At 38.4% G+C, this 24,659-nt stretch overlaps 1 protein-coding gene across 1 annotated transcript in view; it reads right to left on the bottom strand.

The window, feature by feature from the left end:
* YIPF4 (Yip1 domain family member 4) overlaps positions 1–22,830 on the bottom strand; it is a 28,170-nt gene extending 5,340 nt beyond the window's left edge. Inside the window, exons 1-5 of the mRNA XM_032653046.1 lie at positions 22,507–22,830; positions 7,243–7,396; positions 5,496–5,667; positions 3,424–3,501; positions 131–244 (exon numbers count right to left, since the gene is read on the bottom strand). Of these exons, the coding sequence (XP_032508937.1) occupies positions 131–244; positions 3,424–3,501; positions 5,496–5,667; positions 7,243–7,396; positions 22,507–22,585 (597 nt within the window). The 5' untranslated portion in view covers positions 22,586–22,830. The remainder of the gene's footprint in view (positions 1–130; positions 245–3,423; positions 3,502–5,495; positions 5,668–7,242; positions 7,397–22,506) is intronic.
* Positions 22,831–24,659: the final 1,829 nt, after the last annotated feature.

Here is a 24,659-nt window from a genome sequence, read left to right as displayed (position 1 = left end):
AAGCATCTGCAGATTTTCTTGTGTGCGGGGGGGTCCTAGAACGAATCTCCCGTGGATACGGAGTGACAACTGTATACTTTTTTTTTTTTACTGGGAAACAGTAAACTACTTTTTATAACACACTACTTACTTTTATAAGTGTAGACACCACTTCAAATGATCCAACCACCAAAAGTATAGGGGCTATTACAATGAGAGGAAGTAATGAATATCCTATAACTCCAAGAACTTGGCCATATGCAACCTGTGAATTTTCAAAATGTTAAATAAATATCACAGAAATCAAGATACTTATTTTAACCACTATTAAACATCATATATACTTTGTTGTACTTACATAAAGGTGAGAATTAAGAAAAAAGTATCATACCCATTGTATTTCAAATTATCATATAGTCTCATATTCGTGGACAAGGTCAACAACCCACCGTGATTTCAATTATCAATTCTGATAATACCCAAATCTACATTTCCTGCCCTCTCTCTTTTGAGCTTCAGACTTATATATCCAATTACCTTGAGTACATCTCTTAGTCACTACTTCCCTTGTTGTAGGAGGATTATTTAAAGGAACCACAACCATCTTATTTTGATGAAAAATTCAAGTCTAGAGAAGCTAGATGTGACAAATGCAGACTAGAAGGGAAGGGAGAGAAGGTAGGAGGACTGAAGAGAGAAATATTTTTTAGTGGCTACTGTGTGCCACACTCCGTGATAGAGCTTCACATATTGTGAAGATCAAAGGCACTAACAACCCTATGTGGTATTACTGTCCCCATTATGAAGAAAGTGATTCCAGAGAGACAAAGAGCTTTGTTCAGGAAAGCAAAGCTAGTTGGTAAGAGTTCAAATTAAGATCTAGGTCTTTTAACTTCTCTATCAACAGTCCTAAATTACCAAAACATTTAGTGATACCTTTTTTCACATAAAAATTATATGAAGTTTTGTCTAGAATGTAAGAAATAATATGCAAACAAATGTCACTGTTAGAATTATTTTAAATTTTCATAAGCAGAGTGATAAAATTACATAGATAAATGTTATTCTACATTTATTCAAGAGTTTTAAGTTAAGATGATGGATTGAGTGCATATATCTAATACCATTCCTTCCTGAAACTCCATTAAAAGGGAAGGAAAAAAGGAAACTCCTTTTTATAAGAAGCATAAACAGGAGATTAGAAGACAGGACAAGAGCAACTTAATTTTGGAAACTGGAAAGCAGAAGAACAAGAGCTTGGTGGAGACCTTTCCACCAAGTATGAGAAAAAAGCTCAAGAGTTCTGCATTTAGCATTCAGTGTTCATACAGTAAGCCTGATATGAGTCAGCACCCACATGATATAGTAACTCCGCCTGGCATCCCTTGTGCTTTACCCTCTTCACAGAGAGTTGAATTCCAGAGTGCTGGAATTCCTAGGTTTATAGTAATTCATAAAGTCTAATTTAATGGAGCAGTGATTCTCAAGGTGTGACCCATGGACCTCTGGGGGTCCCAGAGACTCTTCTTAAAGACTGGAACGTCAAAACTATTTTTTGTAATAGGGGACTTCCCTGGCGGTCCAGTGGTTAAGACTCCACGCTTCCACTGCATGGGGCACAGGTTCAATCCCTGGTCGGGGAACTAAGATCCCACATGCCGCAAGGCACGGAAAAAAAATTAAATAAATAAAACTTAAAAAAAAAAACCCAGGACTTCCCTGGTGGCGCAGTGGTTGAGAGTCCGCCTGCCAATGCAGGGGACACGGGTTCGTGCCCCGGTCTCGGAAGATCCCACATGCCGTGGAGCGGCTGGGCCCGTGAGCCATGGCCACTGAGCCTGCGCGTCCGGAGCCCGTGCTCCGCAACGGGAGAGGCCACAACAGTGAGAGGCCCGCGTATCGCAAAAAAAAAAAAAAAAAAAAAACCCACAAAACTATTTTTTATAATAGTAATAAAATATTTGCCTTTTTTATTGGGTTGATATTGGTACTAATAGAACAAAAGCAATGGGTAAAACATGCTGCTTTAGCACAAATAAGGTGGCATGAAACATACTAGTAGTTACTGTGTTCTTTACTACCCCACACTCAGGAAAAGAAGAAAAAAAGCCAGTTTCACTTAAGAATGTCCTTAATGAAGCAGTTAAAATGATTAATTTTATTAAGCCTCAACCTTTGAATATGTCTTTTTAATATTCTGTGTAACAAAATGAGAAGTACACAGAAAGCATTTCTTCTGTATCTTGATTCAATGGTTATCCCAAGGAAGAGCATTTGTACAACTGTGTGAGTGAAGAGTTGAATTAGATGCTTTATCCATAGAATACCACTTTTACTTGAAAGAACAACTGAAAGACAAACTATGATTATTCAGAGTTAGGTACTGACAGGCAACATGAATGAAAATGAATGAAGTGAGCCTATTATTTCAAGGAAAACTGACAGTATTTCTTCCAAATTACAAAATTTCTCTCAAGCAAAAAGTAGAATTTTGGAAAACTTGTATCCAACACTCTTATCTTGATAGTTTTCCAATACAGATTTTTCTGATGAAATAGGTGGTGATATTAATGAATGTGACTTTCTGACATTGTATAATAAAACGAGTCAACATTTGGAAGATCTACAAAGCTCAGGGAACTAATGTTTTCTTAGTAGATTGTGCATGGGTAAAAAGATCCATCCAAAGTGAATTTCAATGATACAGCGTATAAAAAGCTCACTGATATGGTTTGAGATTCCTCACTACAACAAACCTTTAAGAAAATATTACTTGTTGAGTGTTGATGTAGTATCAGAGTAGAATAATCATAATCATCCAAAACATGTATTAAAATACTCTCCCTTTTAAAATTATATACCTGTGTGAGGCCTTATTTTTTACTTTAACCAAAATATAGCGTAACAATTGAATGCAGAAAGCAGATATTAGAATACAATTTCCACTAACCCAGACATTAAAGCTACTTGCAAATATATAAAACAATACCTTTTTCTCACTGTTTTGAAAAATAGTTTTCATTAAAATGTATTTTTTATGTTAAAATGTATTTGGTTTACTTTTAGTTTTAAATGAATAAATATATATTTAAAATTTTTATTTTAATTTCTAACATGGTAAATATCAATAAATACAACCTACAGAAAGAAATCTCTTTGGGGACCTGAGATCAAAAAGTTTGAGAACTGCTGTAACAGAGAATAAATTGCATGCTTCCCTAAAAAGCTATACATTATTTATGAGTGAAATTGGATTTTCTTTCCTCTTTATTTCTCATAACATTTATACTAATATTTACATCACCTTAAAAGAAGTAGCATAACTTAAAAGCAATTCTGGGACAAGAAGCAGTTACAATGAACATAGCTACTGATACTACCTGCACTATCAAAAATAAAGCTTACCATAAAAAACAAAGGCTATTTTCAAAATTAACTACTTACTTCTCCACCAAGAACTCTGGCCAGTAAGAAAATTGTTAATGAACCAAATATCCAAATGGTTATAATCCATGAGACCACCTTAAGAGAAAAAAAATTCATGCAGTTAATATCTGTGTACCAAATAAGCTGATAATTTCCCACGAACTCAATCCTCTACCATATATTTTGGTATACTCAACTTCAGGTCATAGAGAGTTTGGGTTCCCAGGTAAAACTTAATAAGAATATAAATGTGTAATGTAATTTTACATCCAAACTGAAAATTTAGCAATGATCAATTGCCTAAGGAAACCTTAGTATTTTATGATCTATAATAAAAGAACTGCAAAGAAAGACCAAACTGTTGACTCCCAACCCCTGCTTTATAGCATTTTGGAAGGTAAATTCATCTGTGAAATAAGTTACCAGTCTTCTCAAGAGGTCTCTAAAATTTACATTAATTACACATTTATCCAAGTAATAGAATGTGGACGATACTTCACACAATTTTAACTCCTGAGACTTGACATAGTAATGATACATGTATATATTTCCAAGTTCTGTCTGCTTGGGGGGGTCTAGAAATAATGACACCCAGTAGCAACATAAGCACACTTATTGCCCAGATCCTGGTTTCTAAATATTCCCCAAAAGGCACTAGGACTCCCTAGAAAAATGACTGATTCTGGGCTGGGACAGGGACAATAAAAGGTGAGCCCAGAACACTCTGTGGAGTCAGAAAGAAAGGAAGTACTCAAAAAAGATGGGGATATGTCAAAAGGATACAGAAGCTAACCTGAAGGCGCTCCCAATGGCTAAAACTGCAACAATCTGAGCAATAAAATAAATGACAGTACTGTATTATAGTCCAGAAAATAAAATAAATATCCATGAGTCCATACTGACAAAAATAAATGAATGATTAAGTAATGACAAAGAAACATTCTATGGAGATAAGAATCTTCTGTTTTTAGCCTTAGAACACTTTGTTCAAATGAAAGATTATACAAAATAGATAAAATTTATATAGAGATGTTCTACATGAAGGGTTGGTGGTGGGTAGGAAACCAGACCCCCATTCAACTTCTTCAATGGTCCTTATACTTGCAACAGAATACTTGATATGAACTACTGATCCAAGGTAAATATTAATAGGACCAGTATTATATAACGTTAAGGGTCTTGCTATGGAGAGAACACTCTGGATTATCTGGTGAGCACTAAATGTAATCACAACTGTCCTTTAAAAAAGGAGGCAGAGGGATATTTGACTACAGTAGAGAAGGCAATGTGACAAATGGAAACAGATTGCAGTGATGCAGCCAGAAGTCAAGGAATGTTGGCAGCCTCCAGATATGGGAAGAGGCAAGCAACAGACTGTCCCGGAGCCTCCAGAAGAACCAGCCCTGCTGACATTTTGATTTTAGCCCTTTAAGACTCAATTTGGGTTTCTGACTTTCAGAACTGTCAAAGAATAAATCTGCATTGTTTTAAGCCACTAAACTTGTGGAAATATGTTATAGTACAAAAGGAAACTAATTCATTTCCAAATCACTCTGTGGTAAAGAGTTATTTTTTACTCCCCTAAAGCCTTAAACTAGGGATGAGGGAATGATATGCATGTGCCGTATTTTGATGATAGAGATAAAGCCTCTGAGAATAGGACAAAGTATTATATAAAAACAAAAACGGATGGAATTCTTGTCATCATTTATTAAGAAGCTTACTTTAAAAAACAGAACTAAAAATGAATAAAAGATAAGAAGATGAGTATTGTGTTTCAAACTCTTTATCCTTTGGAGAAATCAGAAAGGGTATGGGCAGCTGGGATCAGTCCCAACCATTCTACCCACTTGCCATACAAATACTAATACTTTTTATGAGAATGATGATGTAGAAGAGTTTGGAAATCATTAATCCAAGGCACTCCCCACTTATTTAATTAAGAACAGCTTGTAGGGATAAACAAGTGAGAAATAATGGGTAAAGCTAAAGCATTTCTCAAACATGAAGTACTACAGTTAATATTTGGCTATTTTCAATTTTAAAACTCTTAAACTATTTAGAATTTGTGAAAAGTAAGATATACTTACCCTAAACTGTCCATATAATGATATCATGGAAAAGAAAAGAACAACAGCCAGAGGACCCCAAAAGTCAGGATTGTCTCTCACCACTTGCCTATTAAAACCAAGTGATGGCATTGGCATCAAAACACATCGAATTTTGTAGTAAATATCCTTTAGGTCGATATCCAATTCTTCCCTATAATTTTAAAATAAGAATTCTTAAAAAGCACACACTTCTGAATACTGAGACAGTTGCAGCAGAATTTAAGAAAAGTTTAAATATAACATTACAGTCACCACAGATCAACAAAACATTTGCATTTGAAGTACCACATTTCACTGGTTCCATGATGAACATTTTTATCATTTCAACATCTCTAAAGTTGGGATGCATCTCACAATAGCTGGTGTCTTACAACTGCTGTCAGTCTGGAGTGAAGCCAAGTGCTTCCAAGATCTCCCTTTCCTTTTGCCAGTCTCCTGGAGGCACTATCAACTTGGGACTTTAAATAAAATTCTCTGCTTGAGACTTTTTGGGACCGTACTGAAAAATCAGACTGCAATCCTATATTCTCACAGACACTTTTTCTTCCAACACCCCACCCAGTGCCAAACAGACAAGCAAACTTCCTTGCTGTCTCTCTTTGTATGGTAGGTTATTTCTCATTTATCCTTACACTAAGGAGATAAGATAGCCCCTTTGATGTCCTAGCTTTATGCAGTCTTAGGTACTTTTTCTGTTTTATCAATAAACGTGAAATAACTGCATCTTATAATCCATACCATCTTAGATTTGATGAAATTCGGTATATTAACAGTTAAGAAACAGGATATTTTAGCACTTGATCTACCAGTAATTACTACAGAGAATAACTTGGTAATACCTTGATTTTACAAAGCTATAGGTTCTTCTTCCCAAAATTGTTAAATTCTTCACCTTTTTTCCCCAAGTGATACATAATCACTTAAAAATTTTCAAGTACTATGAAGAAAGTGAAAGTATCCCTATAGTCCTCCCAGTGGTAGCTCTAGAATTTCTACATAGGAGAGAGTTTGGAGGGGTAATCTTTTTGGAAATCTTAAACTGAACTTCCACAGCACGCACCCAAGCACCTTGCTTTTTTACTTACATTGTATGTTCACTTCAGATATCTATAGACCCAGGTAAGTCCTAACAGTTTGGAGTATATTTGTGTGTGATATAGGATTATGATTCTTTTAACTTTTGCCATTCAGTAGGTTAAAAATATTCTCTCATTATTTCAGTTTTACTAGTTACAGTTGACCTTGAACAACGTGGGGGTTATGGGTACCACCCTCAAAGATCCACATATAATTTTGACTCCCCCAAAACTTAACTAAAAGCCTACTGTTGACTAGAAGCCTTCCCAATCACATAAACAGTTGATTAACATATATTTTATATGTTACATGTACATCTACATATACTTTCTGCATTCATGACATACCTTTTTCTTAATTTTTTCGATACTTCTAGGCTACATGGTTCGTCTGCGAGTTTTTTCACATTGTTGCAAACTCAAAAAAAATTCCCAATGTATGTATTAAAAATAATCTATGTACAAGAAGACCTACACAGTTCAAACCTGTGTTGTTCAAGGGTCAACTATAATAGTAAAACTGAAAATAGCTAAAACTTTTGACCAAAAAGGTTAAGATTTTCTATACCTGTCTTAAATAATATGAAAAAATACAATCATTCCACAGACTAGCTCTAAAAACCAAAAAATATATATTTATTTTTACATACAAGAGTGGCTTGTTATCTTCAGGGTCATCATCTTCAACTTCCAAAAGCCAGCCATATCCTCTTTGTCTCAGAAATGTAGTAGCTGTAGACTCTTTGATAAAATCTCCACCAAGGTTTAACTTGACATCTGGGGATGCTATTGAACCACTGAGATCTAAGGAGAAAAGAGGACAAACTATAAACCAAGGTAAAATGTGTGAATCCTAACCAACACGAGTATATATCCAACTAAATAATTATCACTTGAAGATCTCTACATATGAACATCTGCTACTGTATACAATCTTTGTATTTTATAGTTGACAGTGATAAAAACAAGACAGCAGGCCCAAAATGGAGTCACTTATGCTAAGTCTCATGTCACCAAACCAAGACTTAATTACAGTTTTGGCCTCTCCCAGAAACAGAACCTTAAACTAGTGAATCAGGAATCACCTGGTCAGCACTAGTGAAGTAATGTGCCTGACAGACCCCTGCAATCTCCTAAAGGAAAGTGACCTTGCCATAACTAATCCACTTTTAGCTAGTATAACTTCCTTGTCCCACTTCCTTCTGCCTAAAGTCTTTCATTTTGTACAGCTCCTCAGAGCTCCTTTCTACCTGCAGATTGGAATGCTGCCCATTTCATGTATCACTGAATAAGCCAATAAAATCTTTAAAAGTTACTCAGTTGAATTTTTTTTCAGTAATGATATCTAAAAACCACTTTTTATTTTTACAACAAGAAAACGAAAACAAGAGAGGTGAATTCACATGAAAGGTTTCACATCTAACTAGCTAGCCTTGTACCAGAATCTAGACTTATAACTATAACTTTAAAATTTAAATGGAAGATATATACAAAATATATTACAGGATATCACTTTGTTTTTTTTGTTTGTTTGGTTGGGTTTGGTATGGTTTTGGCTGCACTGCGAGGCTTGTGGGATCTTAGTTCCCCGACCAGGGACTGAACCCAGGCCCGGCAGCAAAAGCACGGAGTCCTAACCACTGGACCCCCAGGAACTCCCAACAGGATATCATTTTGGAGTCCCTTCATTATTATGTACATTATGTGCTTCAGAACAAAGTGATGTATAAATTCTCTTTAAAGGCATTACATATTTATATATACAAACCATTAGACATAATCATTTGCTAAAGGAAAACCGCAGATAACGTCCCTTACTTTTTCATATATTTATTCATACATTATTTCTTTTAAAACTAAATATCTATGCTAAGTGCCTCATATATTAATGCTTAGTTTTGGATAAACCTGACTAGTAAGAGTTTCCTACTATTTCAGCTAACTTTTTTCTTTATATAATTACATCATTTATCTTTAGTTTTGGCAAAATAAAGGTTGTTGGGTTTTTTTAGGTCAATTCTAAAAAGCATTGAAGGGCTTCCCTGGTGGTGCAGTGGTTAAGAATCTGCCTGCCAATGCAGGGGACACGGGTTCGAGTCCTGGTCCAGGAAGATCCCACATGCTGCGGAGCAACTAAGCCCGTGCGTCACAACTACTGAGCCTGCGCTCTAGAGCCCGTGCACCACAACTACTGAGCCCGCATGCCACAACTACTGAAGCCCGCATGCCTAGAGCCCATGCTCTGCAACAAGAGAAGGCACCGCAATAAGAAGCCTGCACACCACAACAAAGAGTAGCCCCCGCTTGCCGCAACTAGAGAAAGCCCGCGTGCAGCAACAAAGACCCAACGCAGCCAAAAATAAATAAATAAATTTACATAGATAAAAAAAAAAGCAGTGAAGAGACTCTGTTATCCACATTACAAAATAAATTCCACTCACAGTCTGTACCAGTGCCTTAGAGGTTACAGATAATCACAGTAGTACATATGTCAAAATTTCTGGTCGAAAAAAAATTGGGAATAGTAAAGGACTTGCTTGAGGTCATACAGGAATTAATAAAAAAACACATTTGTAGGACCAGACAACATGCACTAGTAAACAACCATCAATGTTGTTAACTAGAAGTCAAAAGACTGGAGTGATACTTTAGAAAACAATTTCGGCAACAGCAAACCACAACACTCAACACAGACTCTCCTTTCCTGGAGATCCTATACAGTAGAAGGAAGAGCTTAATTTGCACATTACCCTAAATTCTAGGTTAGCTTTTGAGAACTGCCATTAAAAAATTTTGGCTTAAACTTCAATCAGTGAGTGGATCAATTATGAGTCACATAATGATCTGGTTCTGACAACTCCTGCAATTAATTATAATAAAGTTTGCATTCTGAAGCTAAGTCCTAGCTAAGCTACTAATTAATACAGCAAATCATTAATGCCTTCTGGTCTCCAGTTTCCCATTCAAAGTTCTTTCCAGGTTTAACATTACATGATTCTAAAAAGCTTTTAGTTTAGTTTATTCAGCTAGAGATAAAATGCAAGTACTTTTGAATTCACTGTCCTTCCCTACTTAAAGCTTAAAAATAGTCCCTACAGATGCTAATTGCCATAGAATCTTCTGATTAAAATATTCTCTCAAAATTACTTTCTGCTTGTCTTACTCTAAGTTGAAAATGAAAGAGTTGAAACTTAACTAAAATTCTACTTCCAACAGGTACAAAGAGTGCCTTTCTTGATTTAACAAGAGGAAAACTTAGATCAGGAAGTCATTAGTATAGCAGTGACATTAAAGGTTTTGGAATTATAAGGCAGGAAAGGACCTTAACAACTGTTTCCTGGCCTCTAGAAAAGACTGCAGTTAAAGTCCTTAACTAGCTAAAAAAGGATATATAAATTATAGTGCTAAGGAGTGCTGTGAGAAAGAATTGTATATGTTTAGGAGTTTTTCATAGCAGGGATGTAGAACCTCAAAAAGACACCTTTAGCTTATAATTTTGTAGTGTTTTCCATTCTATGCAAAGAAGGAAAATACCATGGACATATGTAGGAGAATGCTAGAAACAGCAGTCTGACAAATCATCCAGTTCCCCCAAAACACAATTACATGTGTTAAAAATAAAGCAACTGGGCTTCCCTGGTGGCGCAGTGGTTGAGAGTCCGCCTGCCCATGCAGGGGACGCGGGTTCGTGCCCCGCACGTGCTGCGTAACGGCTGCGCCTGTGAGCCATGGCCGCTGGGCCTGTGCGTCCGGAGCCTGTGCTCCGCAAAGGGAGAGGCCGCAGCAGTGAGAGGCCCGCGTACCGCAAAAAAAATTAAAAAAATAAAGCAACAGAAGGGCTTCCCTGGTGAGCCATGGCCGCTGAGCCTGCGCGTCCGGAGCTTGTGCTCCACAACGGGAGAGGCCACAACAGTGAGAGGCCCGCGTACAGCCAAAAAAAAAAAGCAACAGAAAAGTAAAACAACTCAGTAGTTAGCCTAACATGTGATCATGCTAACAGGTAAAAAATAATGTCGGAAAATAATGAGAAATATTAAAAAAAAAAAGGGGGGAGGGTGGTCACTCCAGGAGCACAACTGTCTTACATTAAACCACGGTAAGAACCAGCTAGCTTGATCGTCAACTCTAGGACAGGTGTCCAGAATTATAAAACACTAATCTTAAATTAATCCTTTCTTACTACGCTATAATATTCTTGTCATTTTTTTTTCTTGTCATTTTCTAAGTAAAAAATAACATAAAGATAATAATAAATGTAAATGGTTTTAAGAGGAAATAATCTTTGAAAGAAATCTTAAAAATGTTTCCACTACTGTTTGGGTTCAGAGTGAGGAAAGAATATAAGTAAGTTTCAAGTTTTATTAAAAGCCACCTGGAAAAACTGCAGAACAACACTTAATAGTAATTTTCCCTCCCTTTCAATAGTAATTTTCCCTCCCTTTCAACTCAAGTGTATTACTGGGTGAGGGATCTTTTCTCTGAATCTTCTCCTCAGCCTGAGAACTTCACTTTGAAGAATTCAGTCAGTGTAGTATGAGAGTATACTCAGGGTGAGATTTACTGATCTGCCCCTACAAAAGTTCTAGATTTCTATGAAAGAAGAGTAATCTGCAATGAACATGAACATTTTGTTGGTACTTGCCAACTTCTTACATAACATGAATAAGCGCTTTCTTACTTAACAAGCAACCAAGAGCAAGGACAAAAATAATTCCATTTTATCTGAATGAAAATGAAATGAAATCCATGTGTGCTTAAATCTAAACCAGAATTGGCTATTGTGCAACAAAATAAAACAAGCACATGTTTCATACTAAAGGGACAAATTCCACTGTTCCATTTTAGTTATAAAAACATTTTAATGCGTATATAGGCCAATGAAAGAGCTCAAGAAACCAACACAAGTATATAATGATTTTATAATTGCTAGACCTATATTGGAGTTGATTATGTTACTCCATGAGAAAAAATTTTAAAGCCGTGTATAAAATTGTGTCCTAGGTTATATATATATATATATATATATATATATATATACTTTTTAATTTTTTATTTATTTTTCGCTGTGCTGGGTCTTCATTGCTGCGTGTGGAAGCGCCTTCTCTAGTTGCGGTGCACAGGCTTCTCATTGCGGTGGCTTCTCTTGTTGCAGAGCACGGGCTCTAGGCACACAGGCTCAGCAGTTGTGGCTCACGGGCTTAGTTGCTCCGCGGCATGTGGGATCTTCCCAGATCAGGGCTCAAACCTGTGTCCCAGGCATTGGCAGGCGGATTCTTAACCACTGCACCACCAGGGAAGCCCCTAGGTTATATTTTTATTCATATCATTTTGGTTTACGATTTCAGTAGCTTTACTATTCAATATTGCCAGTTAATTTTCATATTGCACATAATATTAATTAAAATCAATTACATCTCCTGAGCCTACCTTTAGAAAAATCAAATCCCATTTTGGCATAAATCAGTTATCTAACAGAAATTTCTTTTATTTGCCTTATGAGTCTTTTAAGTTTTATTTTGAAATAATTATAGATTCACAGGAAGTTGCAGAGGTTATATGCACCCTTCACCCTGTTTCCCCCAATGGTACCATACCATCATATGTACTATCAAAACCAGGACACTGACACTGATACAGTTGATAGACCTTATTCAGATTTTACCAGTTTTAAGTGCACTTATTTGTGTGTATGTGTGTATAGTTCTATGCAATTTTACCACACTTATGGATTTGTGTAATGCCTTACAAGTTTAAAATTTATGAAAAGAAATAGATTAATTTTTTTAAAAGATAAATCTTGCTTAACTACCTTGTTTTCTTCCCAAGAAAGGTTGACTAAAAAGTCATTTTCAATTTTCAAACACAGAAGAAAAGCTATTCTTGCACCCATTATATATCATATATTGTACTTCTTGAGCACATTGTACAGAAGATACTTGTGATAATATCTATCTGGATATAATTTTTTAAAAATCAAGTAGGAAACTTTTAAAGAGGAAAAACTAAAGATTCCTCTATCAACACTACTAAATTATATTAGAAGTGACATCTTTCCTGGGGAGGGAGAATGTCACACAAAGTAGGCTAAATGGACACCTTAACAGAGTAACAGAAAATTATTGTTTACTCAAAAAAGCCTATTAACACAAAAATTATTGCATTATTATATCTACAAATTACTGATCACAATAAAGTATTATGAGTTGTATATACTATCATTTTTATATAGGAGTGTCTTAGTCTGTTTAGGCTTCTATATAACAAAATACCATAGACTGGGTGGCTTATAAACAATAGAAATTTGCTTCTCACAGTTCTGGAGGTTGGAAGTCTAAAGTCAGGGTGTCAGCATGGTCAGGAAAGGGCTCTCTTCTGGCTAGCTGACTTCTCCTTGTGCCCTCACATGGCAGAAACGGGTAGGGAGATCTGTGAAATCTTTTTTATAAGAGCACTAATCCCATTTATGAGGGCCCCATCCTCACGACCTAAGTACCTCCCAAAGGCTCCACTTCCCCACTGGGCATTAGGATTTCAACATATGAATTTTGGGGGACACAAACATTCAGACCATAAAAATAGGTAAAAACACTGAGGAAGGCTGAGCTCAAAAAGCAATATATTGAGCCCAGTCCTCTTCTGTAGACTTATACAATCAAGTGTCACTTTAACGTTGTAGTTATTTCAAAGGCATTTAAAACTCAATATTCCAAAACTGAATTCTTGATAGTTAAGGTCTTCCTCCAGTTTCTTATTTCAGTGAATAGTACCACTAATCCCATCCAGCACTGTAAACCAGAAGTTTAATTATCCTTGACAATTTCCTTCATTCACATGCTCCCCACACCATTCAACCACAACTAAATTCTATCACTTTTACCCCTAAATATTTTTTGAACCTGCCCACTTTTCTCCATTTCTACCACCTGCACCATGCTCGTGCAAACTAACATCTCCTGTCTGTATGACTATAATGGTCTACTAACTCCTCTCCCTAGTCATTCTCTTTCCAATCCATTCTCACCTATAGGCAGAAGAATATTTTTAAAATGCAAATCTTTCACTCTCCCGTTTAAAATCCTTCAGTGGCCTCCCACTACTTTTTTAGCTCAAATCTAACAATCTCTACATGCCCTATCTACTTCTCCAGAACAATTTTCTGCCTCCCTACCCACCGTGACCCTATGTTCTAGCCATATTAAGCCTCTCAGTTCTGTGAATGAACCAGCATCCCTTGTACCTCAGGGACTTTGTACCAGGCTGTCTCCCCTAACTTCAGATAATTAAATGCCACCCATTCTTCAGTTCCTAGATATACTTTGTTTTTAATATATAAATTTATTTATTTTATTTATTATTTTTGGCTGTGCTGGGTCTTCGTTGCTGCGTGTGGGCTTTCTCTGGTTACGGCGAGCAGGGGCTACTCTTCCTTGTGGTGCAAGGGCTTCTCACTGCAGTGGCTTCTCTTGTTGCTGAGCACGGGCTCTAGGCAAGCAGGCTTCAGTAGTTGTGACATGCGGGCTCAGTAGTTGTGGTGCACAGGCTTAGCTGCTCTGCGGCATGTGGGATCTTCCTGGACAAGAGCTCGAACCCATGCCCCTTGCATTGGCAGGCGGACTCTCAACCACTGCACCACCAGTGAAGTCCCCCAGATATACCTATTTAAAGAAAATTTCCATGATCTCCCTGACTAGATTAGGTTCCTTTCATAGTCCCCTGGACTCTTCCTTCATAACATTTATCACTATTTATAATAATGTATTTGTATGATTATTTGGATAATGTCTGTAAGTTCGCTGATGGGAGGAACTAAGGTGTGTTTGCTGTAGTTTTGTTTTGAACACGTATCTCCAGTACCTATAACAGTGCCTGACCCATAGTAGGCAACCAACAAATGTGTGCTGGTTGGATGAATTAATTAATATAAGGGCAAATAGCTCCACAGAGCTTATATCAAGAAGAGACATTAGAGGTTATTAATAAAAGTAAATATACAAAATCAGATTTGCATTGTGTAAACATAATCTTAGCTGCACTGTGGAGGACTGATTTAAGTGGGGGAGAGATTTGAGGAGGGAGTATGGTCAGCAAAAAGTATAGATGAGAAATGGAAAGGACTTGAACTAAGGCAATGTCAGTAGAAAGGGAAGGACAGATTAATTATATAGCTATTCTGGAACTATTCTGAAATAATTTGATGACCAACTGAATATGAGAAAGTGAGAGAGAGACTAGAGACAAGTTTCTGGCCTTTGGCAAAAGGAACTATATCACAAACAATAAGTCATTTTCACTTTAGTACCTTTCTCACTTTCAACATTGGTTAATTAATCCACCAATAAATATTTAAGGATTACTTATTTCTATAATGCCCTGCAAGTGATATAAAGAAGTGAGATACTTCAAGGAGTTCAAAATCCAACTGACAGTATATCCAAGCAATGGAATTTTATTCAGCCATAAAAGGAATGAGTTACTGATTCATGCTGTAACATGAATGAACCTTGAAAGCATTATGCTGAGTGAAAGAAACCAGACACAGAAGGTCACATATTGTATTACCCCATTTACATGAAATATCCAGAATAAGCAAATCGATAGAGACAGAAAGTAGATTAGTGGTTGCCAGGGACTGGAAGGCAGGGAGGGAATAGAGAGTGACTGAAAATGGGTACAGGGTTTCTTTTTGGAGTGCTGAATATGATACAAAACCCTACTAGTACTGTAAAACACACTCTTCTGTAGGTAAACGACAATGCCTATTGCCAACAGATCATAGGTGCCATAGGAATAAAGAGACCTAAGCTATCAAAGAGGTGGTCAGGAAGGCTATGTGGAAGTAGAACTGGAATCTGGCCATGAGAGATAAGTGGATGAGCAGAGAAGGAATAAGAAATCATTCCAAAGATGGGAGAAAATATCTGCAAATGATGCGACTAACAAGGCCTTTATCTCCAAAATATACAAACAGCTCATGAGGCTCACTATCAAAAAAACAAACAACCCAACTGAAAAATGGGCAGAAGACCTTAATAGACACTTTTCCAAAGAAGACATACAGATGGCCAGTAGGCACATGAAAAGATGCTCAACATCACTAATTATTAGAGAAATGCAAATCAAAACTACAGTGAGGTACCACCTCACACCAGTCAGAATGGCCATCATTAAAAAGTCTACAAATAACAAATGCTGGAGAGAGTGTGGAGACAAGGGAACCCTCCTACACTGCTGGTGGGTATATAAGTTGGTGCAGCCACTATGGAACAGTGTGGAGGTTCCTCAGAAAACTAAAAATAGAATTACCATATGATCCAGCAATCCCACTCCTGGGTATATATCCACACAAAACTATAATTCAAAAAGATACATGCTGGAACTTCCCTGGCAGTCCAGTGGTTAAGACTTCGCCTTGCAATGCAGAGGGTGCAGGTTCGATCCCTGGTCAAGGAGCTAAGATCCCACATGCCTTGGGGCCAAAAAAACAAAACATAAAATCGAAACAATATTGTAACAAATTCAATAAAGACTTTAAAAATAGTCCACATTAAAAAATCTTTAAAAAAAGATACATGCACCCCTATGTTCATAGCAGCACTATTCACAACAGCCAAAACATGGAAACAACCTAAATGTCCATGGATAGATGAATGGATAAAGAAGATGAGGTACATATATACAATGGAATACTACTCAGCCATAAAAAAGAATGAAATCATGCCATTTGTAGCAACATGGATACAACTAGAGATTATCATACTAAGTGGAGTAAGTCAGAAGGAGAAACACAAATACTATATGATATCACTTATATGTGGAATCTAAAATATGGCACAAATGAACCTATCTACAAAACAGACTCACAGACACAGAGAACAGACTGGTTGCCAAGGGGGAGGGGGGGAGGGAGAAAAGGACTGGGAGTTTGGGATTAGCAGATGTAAACTATTATATATAGTATGGATAAACAACAATATCCTACTAGCACAGGGAACTATATTCAATAACCTGTAATAAACCATAATGGAAAAGAATATTAAAAAGAAGAATGTCTACATGTGTATAACTGAGTCACTTTGCTGTACAGCAGAGACTAGCACAACATTATAAATCAACTATTCTTCAATAAAAAAGAAATAAAATTTAAAAAAATAATAAAGAAATCATTCCAAGGAAAAGAAAGGGCAGAGACAAAGGCATGGAAGCCCAAGGCTTATAAATGGCACAGAGTTCAAAAGTTGTGGAAGATAGGTTGGGGACAAAGTGTTAAGAGAATAAATATCAGGCAAAAAAACCCTAATATTTTTAAACTTGTCTTTATAGGTAAGTGTTTCTTTATGCATGTTCTGTGGAATCTGGATCCTATGAGATGCCCTCCACAAAAAGCTTTTGATATTCACTAAGTTTGGAAAACCCTGCATACTACAACCTCCATTTGGAGTTTCAGAACTAATATTGGCATAGTAAAGGCTCTGGGAATTCTGCATTAAGGAAACTGGTTTAACTTAGCTTAACACATTATTTACCCAATTTTTGTCATGCAACCTTTCCCCTTTGGGAAACACTCCTGAAGGTCCTTCTGTAGATGACAGGAAGCAAGTCAAGTTCCAGCAGAATGGTAGGGATTGCTGGATGCTGAGTAAACAGGAAATAAGAGATAGTTTAGCTGTGAAAGTAAGGAAAAAGGGAAGTAGTAGATTTAATTAAAAATTCTGTCAATTAGGAGGGGACCTGTGAGTGATGATAGTGATGGAAGAAACAGAGGAGAAATAAAAAATGCTAGGGAGAAAAACAAAGAAAGGTTCCAAAAGAGGCAAGAAGATATGCAAATAAAAGCACTAGTAGAGGCTTGTCCTCAGAAAGGAAGAAAGGTTTCCTTTAAGATTTGGAGAAAAGATGAATGTTTTGATATACATAAAATGATCTTTAGAGGGAGAAAAATATGAGGACGGGAAAATGGCTATTGGGTGGCTTAGATCATCTTTCTTGGTTAGTTGTCTCTGTTCACGCCCTTTCCAACTACTTGTTGGACTTCTGTTGAATTAGTGTTGGCTTCAGTTCTAGCAGCACAACACCTTTATCTTAATCAAAAAGTATCATGTAGTCATCGAACATTTACTAAGTTCCTGCTATATACCAGGCTCTGTGCTAGGCAGCGGGTATGATACTGGTAGACAGTAAAACACAGCTTCTAACCCCAAGGGGCTCATGGTCTAAATCAGCATTGTTTTAGGTCTGTGAAGATTGAGAAGTATAAAATACAGGGACCGCTTCGACCAATTATTGCATTTGCATAATTTATAAGTGAATGCTCTTCCCTTTTTTCAACCTGAAGAACTCCTTTTCCTTCAAAATGTACCTCATCTGTCTCGGAAGACTTCCTTGATCCCTTCCTGCAGTTAACCACTTCCACCTTTGAACCTCTTTTTTTTTCAATTAATTAATTTATTTATTTATTTTTGGCTGCACTGGGTCTTTGTTGCTGTGCGCGGGCTTTCTCTAGTTGTGGCAAGCGGGGGCTACTCTTCACTGTGGTGCACGGGCCTCTCATTGCAGTGGCTTCTCTTGTTGTGGAGCACGGGCTCTAGGTGCGTGGGCTTCAGTAGTTGTGGCACGTGGGCTCAGCAGTTGTGGCTCATGGGCTCTAGAGAGCAGGCTCAGTAGTTGTGGCACACGAGCTTAGTTGCTCCACAGCTTGTGGGATCTTCCCGGACCAGGGCTCAAACCCATGTCCCCTGCGTTGGCAGGCGGATTCTTAACCACTGAGCCACTGGGGAAGTTCCTGAACCTCCTTTTTATAGCATTTATTATGTATGATGAATTTTTTAAAATCCCATTCTTATTAAGCCATTTCTTGGTTAGGGACTTCCTCATATACAGTCCCTTGCATATGGACATACTCCATCCTACATATACAAAACATTACCTATCTTGCAAATTTTGGCAAAATATGACCAATATTAAACTGTCCCTGATCTTCTAGCTATAAAAAACTTCCTCTTTTTGTTGATCTTTCATAATATTCTAAATCAGTGCCTCTCAAGCTTTAATGTGCTTATGAATCACTTAAGGATGATCCTGTCAAAATGTAAATTATGATTAAGGCAGATTCTGCATTACTAGAGCCCAGTAATGCCCAATGCTGCTGGTCTGTGGAAATAAAGCAGGCAAGGAACTACTTATTTGTGTGATACAAAGTAAAGTCAAAGGACTGTCTTAAAGACTTCTATATTATACTTAATGGTATCATTACTTTTTTTTTTTTTTTTGGCTGCGTTTAGTCTTCATTTCTATGTACGGGCTTTCTCTAGTTGTGGTGAGTAGGGACTACTCTTCGTTGTGGTGCGTGGGCTTCTCATTGCGGTGGTACATTCTTGCATTTATACACATGCATTTCATTACTGCTTTTGGATGTAGCTTTACACCACAGAACTGAATATAAAGTCTGGATTTCATTATTCATTTAGTTATTCATTTACTAGCTTATTCACATAGTCTACGTTCTTCTTTTTTTTTTTAGTCTACGTTCTTTTAACTTGTACTTATAGACCTTGCTTTTATACACATTACCTTAAGTAATTTTCACAATATTCTTATAAGTGTGATTTTCATTTTATGGATGAAAATGTGAGTTTATAGAACCTATGTAACTTGGCCAATATCACATAGCTTCTGTAAGAGTCAGAACTTTAACTGAAGTCTTCTGGCTCTAAACCAGTAACTTTTTAGTTATACCATCCAAAATGTGCTAGGTTTTATAGTCCCAAGTATCAATGTCATAGGAGATAAAAGAAAGCAGAAATCATTTATTCCTTCAACAAACAATTACTTTGTGATGTTAATATTCTGGGTTCTGTGCTAAGTGCTGGGATATAGAAAAGATTAGGGACATTTCCGTTTCTGAGGAACAGTTAAGCAAAGTTTCAGCAAGAAAGGAGTATTTGAATTCAGCCTTAAGTTTCATCTTGGGGGCTTCCCTGGTGGCACAGTGGTTGAGAGTCCGCCTGCCAATGCAGGGGACACGGGTTCGTTCCCTAGTCCAGGAGGATCCCACATGCCGCGGAGCGGCTGGGCCCGTGAGCCATGGCCACTGAGCCTGCGCGTCCAGAGCCTGTGCTCCGCAACGGGAGAGGGCCACAACAGTGAGAGGCCCGCATACCGCAAAAAAAAAAAAAAAAAAAAAAAAAAAGTTTCATCTTGGGGTAAGAAGGAGAAAAGCATTCTAAGCATGAGGACCTTGATACAAATAGATATGGAGACAAACACCAAGGCACATTTTAAAACAAAGGACATGTACAAATTAGTAACGATAAGTATCACTGAGAAAGAGACTAGGACAGAATCTAGAAGCAAGGTATACAATAAAACCTCTACAAGCTAAATACATCCATGGTTAGATAAACACCGTAAGAGGGGAAAAGCAAGAATTCACGTGACAGGCTTAGGAACTAGAGAAGAAACTTGGTGTTGCAGAGTCAAATGTTTATGTTAGAGAACAGTAAAAAAATAACCGTGGCACCAATTAATAATGAAACCCAAAGCAGCAGCAACACTGCTAACAAATACTGAGCACTTAACTTTTCTAGGTATACTAAGCCCTTTGCATTTGCAAAATGTTTGAGCACTTGGGTATTATTATTCTCATTTTATGTATACGAAAACTGAGGTTAAGAGAGATTAAGTAACTTGCCCAACATCACAAAGATAGTAATTGGTAAAGACAGGATGCAAATCCAGGACTCTATACTTCAGATTCACTATTCAGTTTACAAAAATATATGTAAGACGCATCATGGTTTAGTATAAAGAAATCTTAGGAAAGAGAACGCTAGCTCTTAATTCCAGATCCTTCATGTGGAGGTTACTGAACTTCTCTAAGCCTCAGGTTCACTAGACCTAGAGTCTGTCATACAGAGTGAAGTAAGTCAGAAAGAGAAAGACAAATACCGTATGCTAACACATATATATGGAATTTAAGAAAAAAATGTCATGAACAACCTAGGGGTAAGACAGGAATAAAGACACAGACCTACTGGAGAACGGACTTGAGGATATGGGGAGGGGGAAGGGTGAGCTGTGACAAAGCAAGAGAGAGGCATGGACATATATACACTACCAAACGTAAGGTAGATAGCTGGGGGGAAGCAGCCGCAAGGCACAGGGATATTAGCTCGGTGCTTTGTGACCGCCTGGAGGGGTGGGATAGGGAGAGTGGGAGGGAGGGAGACACAAGAGGGAAGAGATATGGGAACATATGTATATGTATAACTGATTCACTTTGTTATAAAGCAGAAACTAACACACCATTGTAAAGCAATTATACCCCAATAAAGATGTAAAAAAAAAACACACAGGAATAATAAAGCTCAGCAGGATTCTTAGAAAGATCAAACAAGCTGTTTGCTTAAAATACTGTAAATTTAAACTGTATAATGTTATAATCTTGAGGGTATTATACAAATATCTATCCTTGTCTGTATATCCCTGGATATACAGGGAGTCTATACAATCTTGGAGGCTATACGGAGAAGTCTGAATAAATCTTACGGATTTTACTTATTCCAGGTTTCTTGGTTTAATATATGGAGTCAATGGATTAGCTTGTTATATTATTGTCAGATTTCTTAGGCATATTTAAGAAAGGTAATTCCTGGAGGAAGTGGGGGTATTAGAACTATAAACACAGATATATAAGTCTGAACAAACATCAGGTTGTGATACTCAATTTTTTGTGTATACAGACAATTTTTTCTTAAAGTCTGGAAAACTACGGTTGGTTATTCCTCCCCAAGCACTAGGCTACCAAATGTAGATGAAACAAACTAAAATACTTTGGGTTGCTATATTTCACCAAATTTCCATATTACATTTAAATGTATCGGCTATGTTCTCTATGATAAAAATTGTATTTTGCATTTTAATATAACCAAAACTACAGTACTATTTTTGTTTTTAAACAACGCCATTCAAAAACCAATACGAGGAAAGCAAAACAGAAAAAGGGAAAGCAAGCTATATTAACTGATGCATTACAAAACTCGAGTTCTCAGGAAACACACTAGGTCCTTCTCTAGAATGAAATTTCTGTAGTTAAGTATAACTTATTTTTCCATATCCAGCACTTAAGTCTGGTCACTGGAAAATTACTGGTATACTGGTATACAAAGTCTAACAAAAGTAGCAGAGAAAGATTTCAGTTACAAAGAGTCTGGTAAAGTACAGAGAAAAGGAGGAAAACAAATTCTCCCGTGCTGTAGAAAAATCTCTCCAGCACAAATGGTTCCTCAAAACAGTACATAAGGAAATCTGGAAAGCAACTGAAACTTCTTGTAATCCAGCTGGGTGTTCCCAAATATATCTGGGTCTACTTCTCTGAATATTGAGGTCAAACATCATAAAATAGGAGGAAAACTTTAACGTTGGCAAGATACCAGGTTCCATAAAACCCACAAACTCCTCGAGGGAAGTTAGTATTTGCAGCGCCTGATTTAATTTCAGCAAAAAGTTATGTGCTGATAAATAACAAAGCAACAAGCTCTCGTTCCTCGTTCTCATTCTTTGACACCTAGCCCGGCCAATCTAACCATCCCTTTCTGAGCAATGCCAAGTCACTTTAGAAATAAAATCTTGGGGTCCCGTGGGTGCCCTCGAGGTGGGTAAGTTCGCCAGAAAAACCTGCCACCAGACGGTGTAGCGAAAACCAGAAACTGACCGAGTCACTTGGAAAGTTCCCCACACCCCACCCTCGGCCACTCGGGCCTCTCGGAAGGCCCGGCGGGAGCAGAGGGCTCGAGTCCCCCATGGGTCAGCTTCTTGCCCGTCCCCACCGGGCCACAACCGCCTCGGCCCCAGAAAGACACTGCCGCGTCCACCCGGCGTCCCCCAGGGCGACGTACCCTCCCGGGGCTCAGTCTCACCTTCCGCGTCTGCTGAGGAGACAAAGGTGAAGTCCCCGTTAGTGGGGGAATACGCAGGGGGAGGGCCCGGCGGCTGCATCTCGCGGCCCCACCGAGCCCGCGGCGGAGGAGGAGGCTGTGGCTGGGCCCAGGCCCCAAGGCGGCCGCGGCGCCGACCAGCACGCGCGCCCGACGGCGCGACCCGCGAGCCGAGATAATGTAGGATGGGAACGAGGCCGGAGACGAGCGCAGCTGGCCGGGGGTCTGCCCCTGAGGGTCCCCCACCAAAGACCTCTCGGTGGCTGCCGCCCAGAAACCACAACGCCGGCGCCCTGACAGGACCATAACAGTGACAGCGTCGCTGCGATTGGCTCTTTGTAATGTGCTCGCCCATTGGCTCCCGGAGGAAGGTTCTGATTGGCCCTCCCTGTTGTTGATTCCGGAAGTTTACCCAGGACAGGAAGTTCACTTGTAATTCGTGGAAAGCTCGAGCTTCCCGCTGGTTTTTGTTTCCGTTAAGTCAATTCTCTTCTGGCTTTTCTTTATTTCCTCTGCTTTTGTTAACTGGGCGGGTTAAAGAATTTTAGAACCGGGAATGTTTTTAGAGGTCAGCATTGGTCCGCACCGGCCCAAGATCCCAAGATTCCGTTTACCTTAGTCATTAATTAATTGTATAGTATCTTGGCTTAAATTATATATCATCTCTGAGACTCAGTTTCCTCATCTGGGAAATGAAGGGGGCTGGATTAGACTGATACAAAAGAAGATAAACTGTAAATTGCCACCCAAAGACTAGGGCTGTAGTCAAGCCACATTCCTTTATGAGGGAGGTAATTGAGGCCAGAAAAGGTGAAGAAGGAACAGAAGTACCTAAATCTTCTGAATTCTAGTCCAATGCCCTTTTCTTTCTTTCTTTCTTTTTATAAACTTATTTATTTATTTATTTTTGTCTGTGTTTGGTCTTCGTTGCTGAGTGCGGGCTTTCTCTAGTTGCAGCGAGCCGGGACTGCTCTTCGTTGTGGTGCGGGGACTTCTCATTGGGTGGCTTCTCTTGTTGCGGAGCACGGGCTCTAGGCACGCAGGCTCAGTAGTTGCGGCACATGGGCTCAGTAGTTGTGGCTCACGGGCTTCGTTTCTCCGCGGCATGTGGGATCTTCCTGGACCAGGGTTCGAACCAGTGTCCCCTGCATTGGCAGGAGAATTCTTAGCCACTGCGTCACCAGGGAAGTCCCCAATGCTGTTTTCACTACAAGGCCCTGTCTGCTGATAAACTTACAAATCCATCTAATTTTTGAAGTTTTTAAATAGATATACTTAATTTTAATATCCAAGCTACATTAATGTGACTTCCAATTTGGAGAGGGAGAGTTTGAGGGTATATTATGAGGACAGCCTTGGGGAAATAAATGATAGATCAGCGGTAGAGCAATGGGAAGGCATGGCCATTAATGTGTAAAAGGGAATATTGAAAAAATTCTCACAGGAGGTAACAATTAACTTGGTACTTAAAAGATGAGTAAAAATTTTCAGCCAAAGAGGTGTGGGGGGCTGACAGCCTGGGTCATAACATTCCAAAGATCATTTAATGGACTTGGGAAACTGGAAGTCATTTAGTTTACTTGGACCTTAGTTTACGTGGGAGAGAATGGCTACAGATGAGACTGCATGAACAGGTAAAGAAGAAATCATGAACAATCTTGCATGCTATTCGAAGGATTAAAAAATATTTTTATGGAAGTGTTGGGGGAACCATTAAAGGAATTAGAGCAAAGGAGTGACATATCAGATATTCGTGTTACAATAATTACTTAAACTGTCCACAGTAGTGGATGTTTTGGTTTGGGAAGCAGAGACTGGTATTATTTTTTTTTTACATAAATTTATTTATTTTTGGCTGAGTTGGGTCTTTGTTGCTGCGTGCGGGCTTTCTCTAGTTGCGGCAAGTGGGGGCTACTCTTTGTTGCGGTGTGCAGGCTTCTCATTGGGGTGGCTTCCCTTGTTGCAGGGCACGGGCTCTAGGCGCCTGCGCTTCAGTAGCTGTGGCGCACGGGCTTAGTTGCTCTGCAGCATGTGGGATCTTCCTGGACCAGGGCTCGAACCTGCTTTGGCAGGCGGATTCTTAACCACTGCGCCACCAGGGAAGTCCAAAACTGGATACAATTTAAATGTCCATG

This window comes from Phocoena sinus, chromosome 13 (assembly GCF_008692025.1).
Source record: "Phocoena sinus isolate mPhoSin1 chromosome 13, mPhoSin1.pri, whole genome shotgun sequence".
In the NCBI taxonomy this organism is placed as follows: Eukaryota; Metazoa; Chordata; class Mammalia; order Artiodactyla; family Phocoenidae; genus Phocoena; species Phocoena sinus.
The sequence above is the reverse complement of the archived record's forward strand: the minus strand, read 5'-3'. Positions and strand labels throughout refer to the sequence as shown.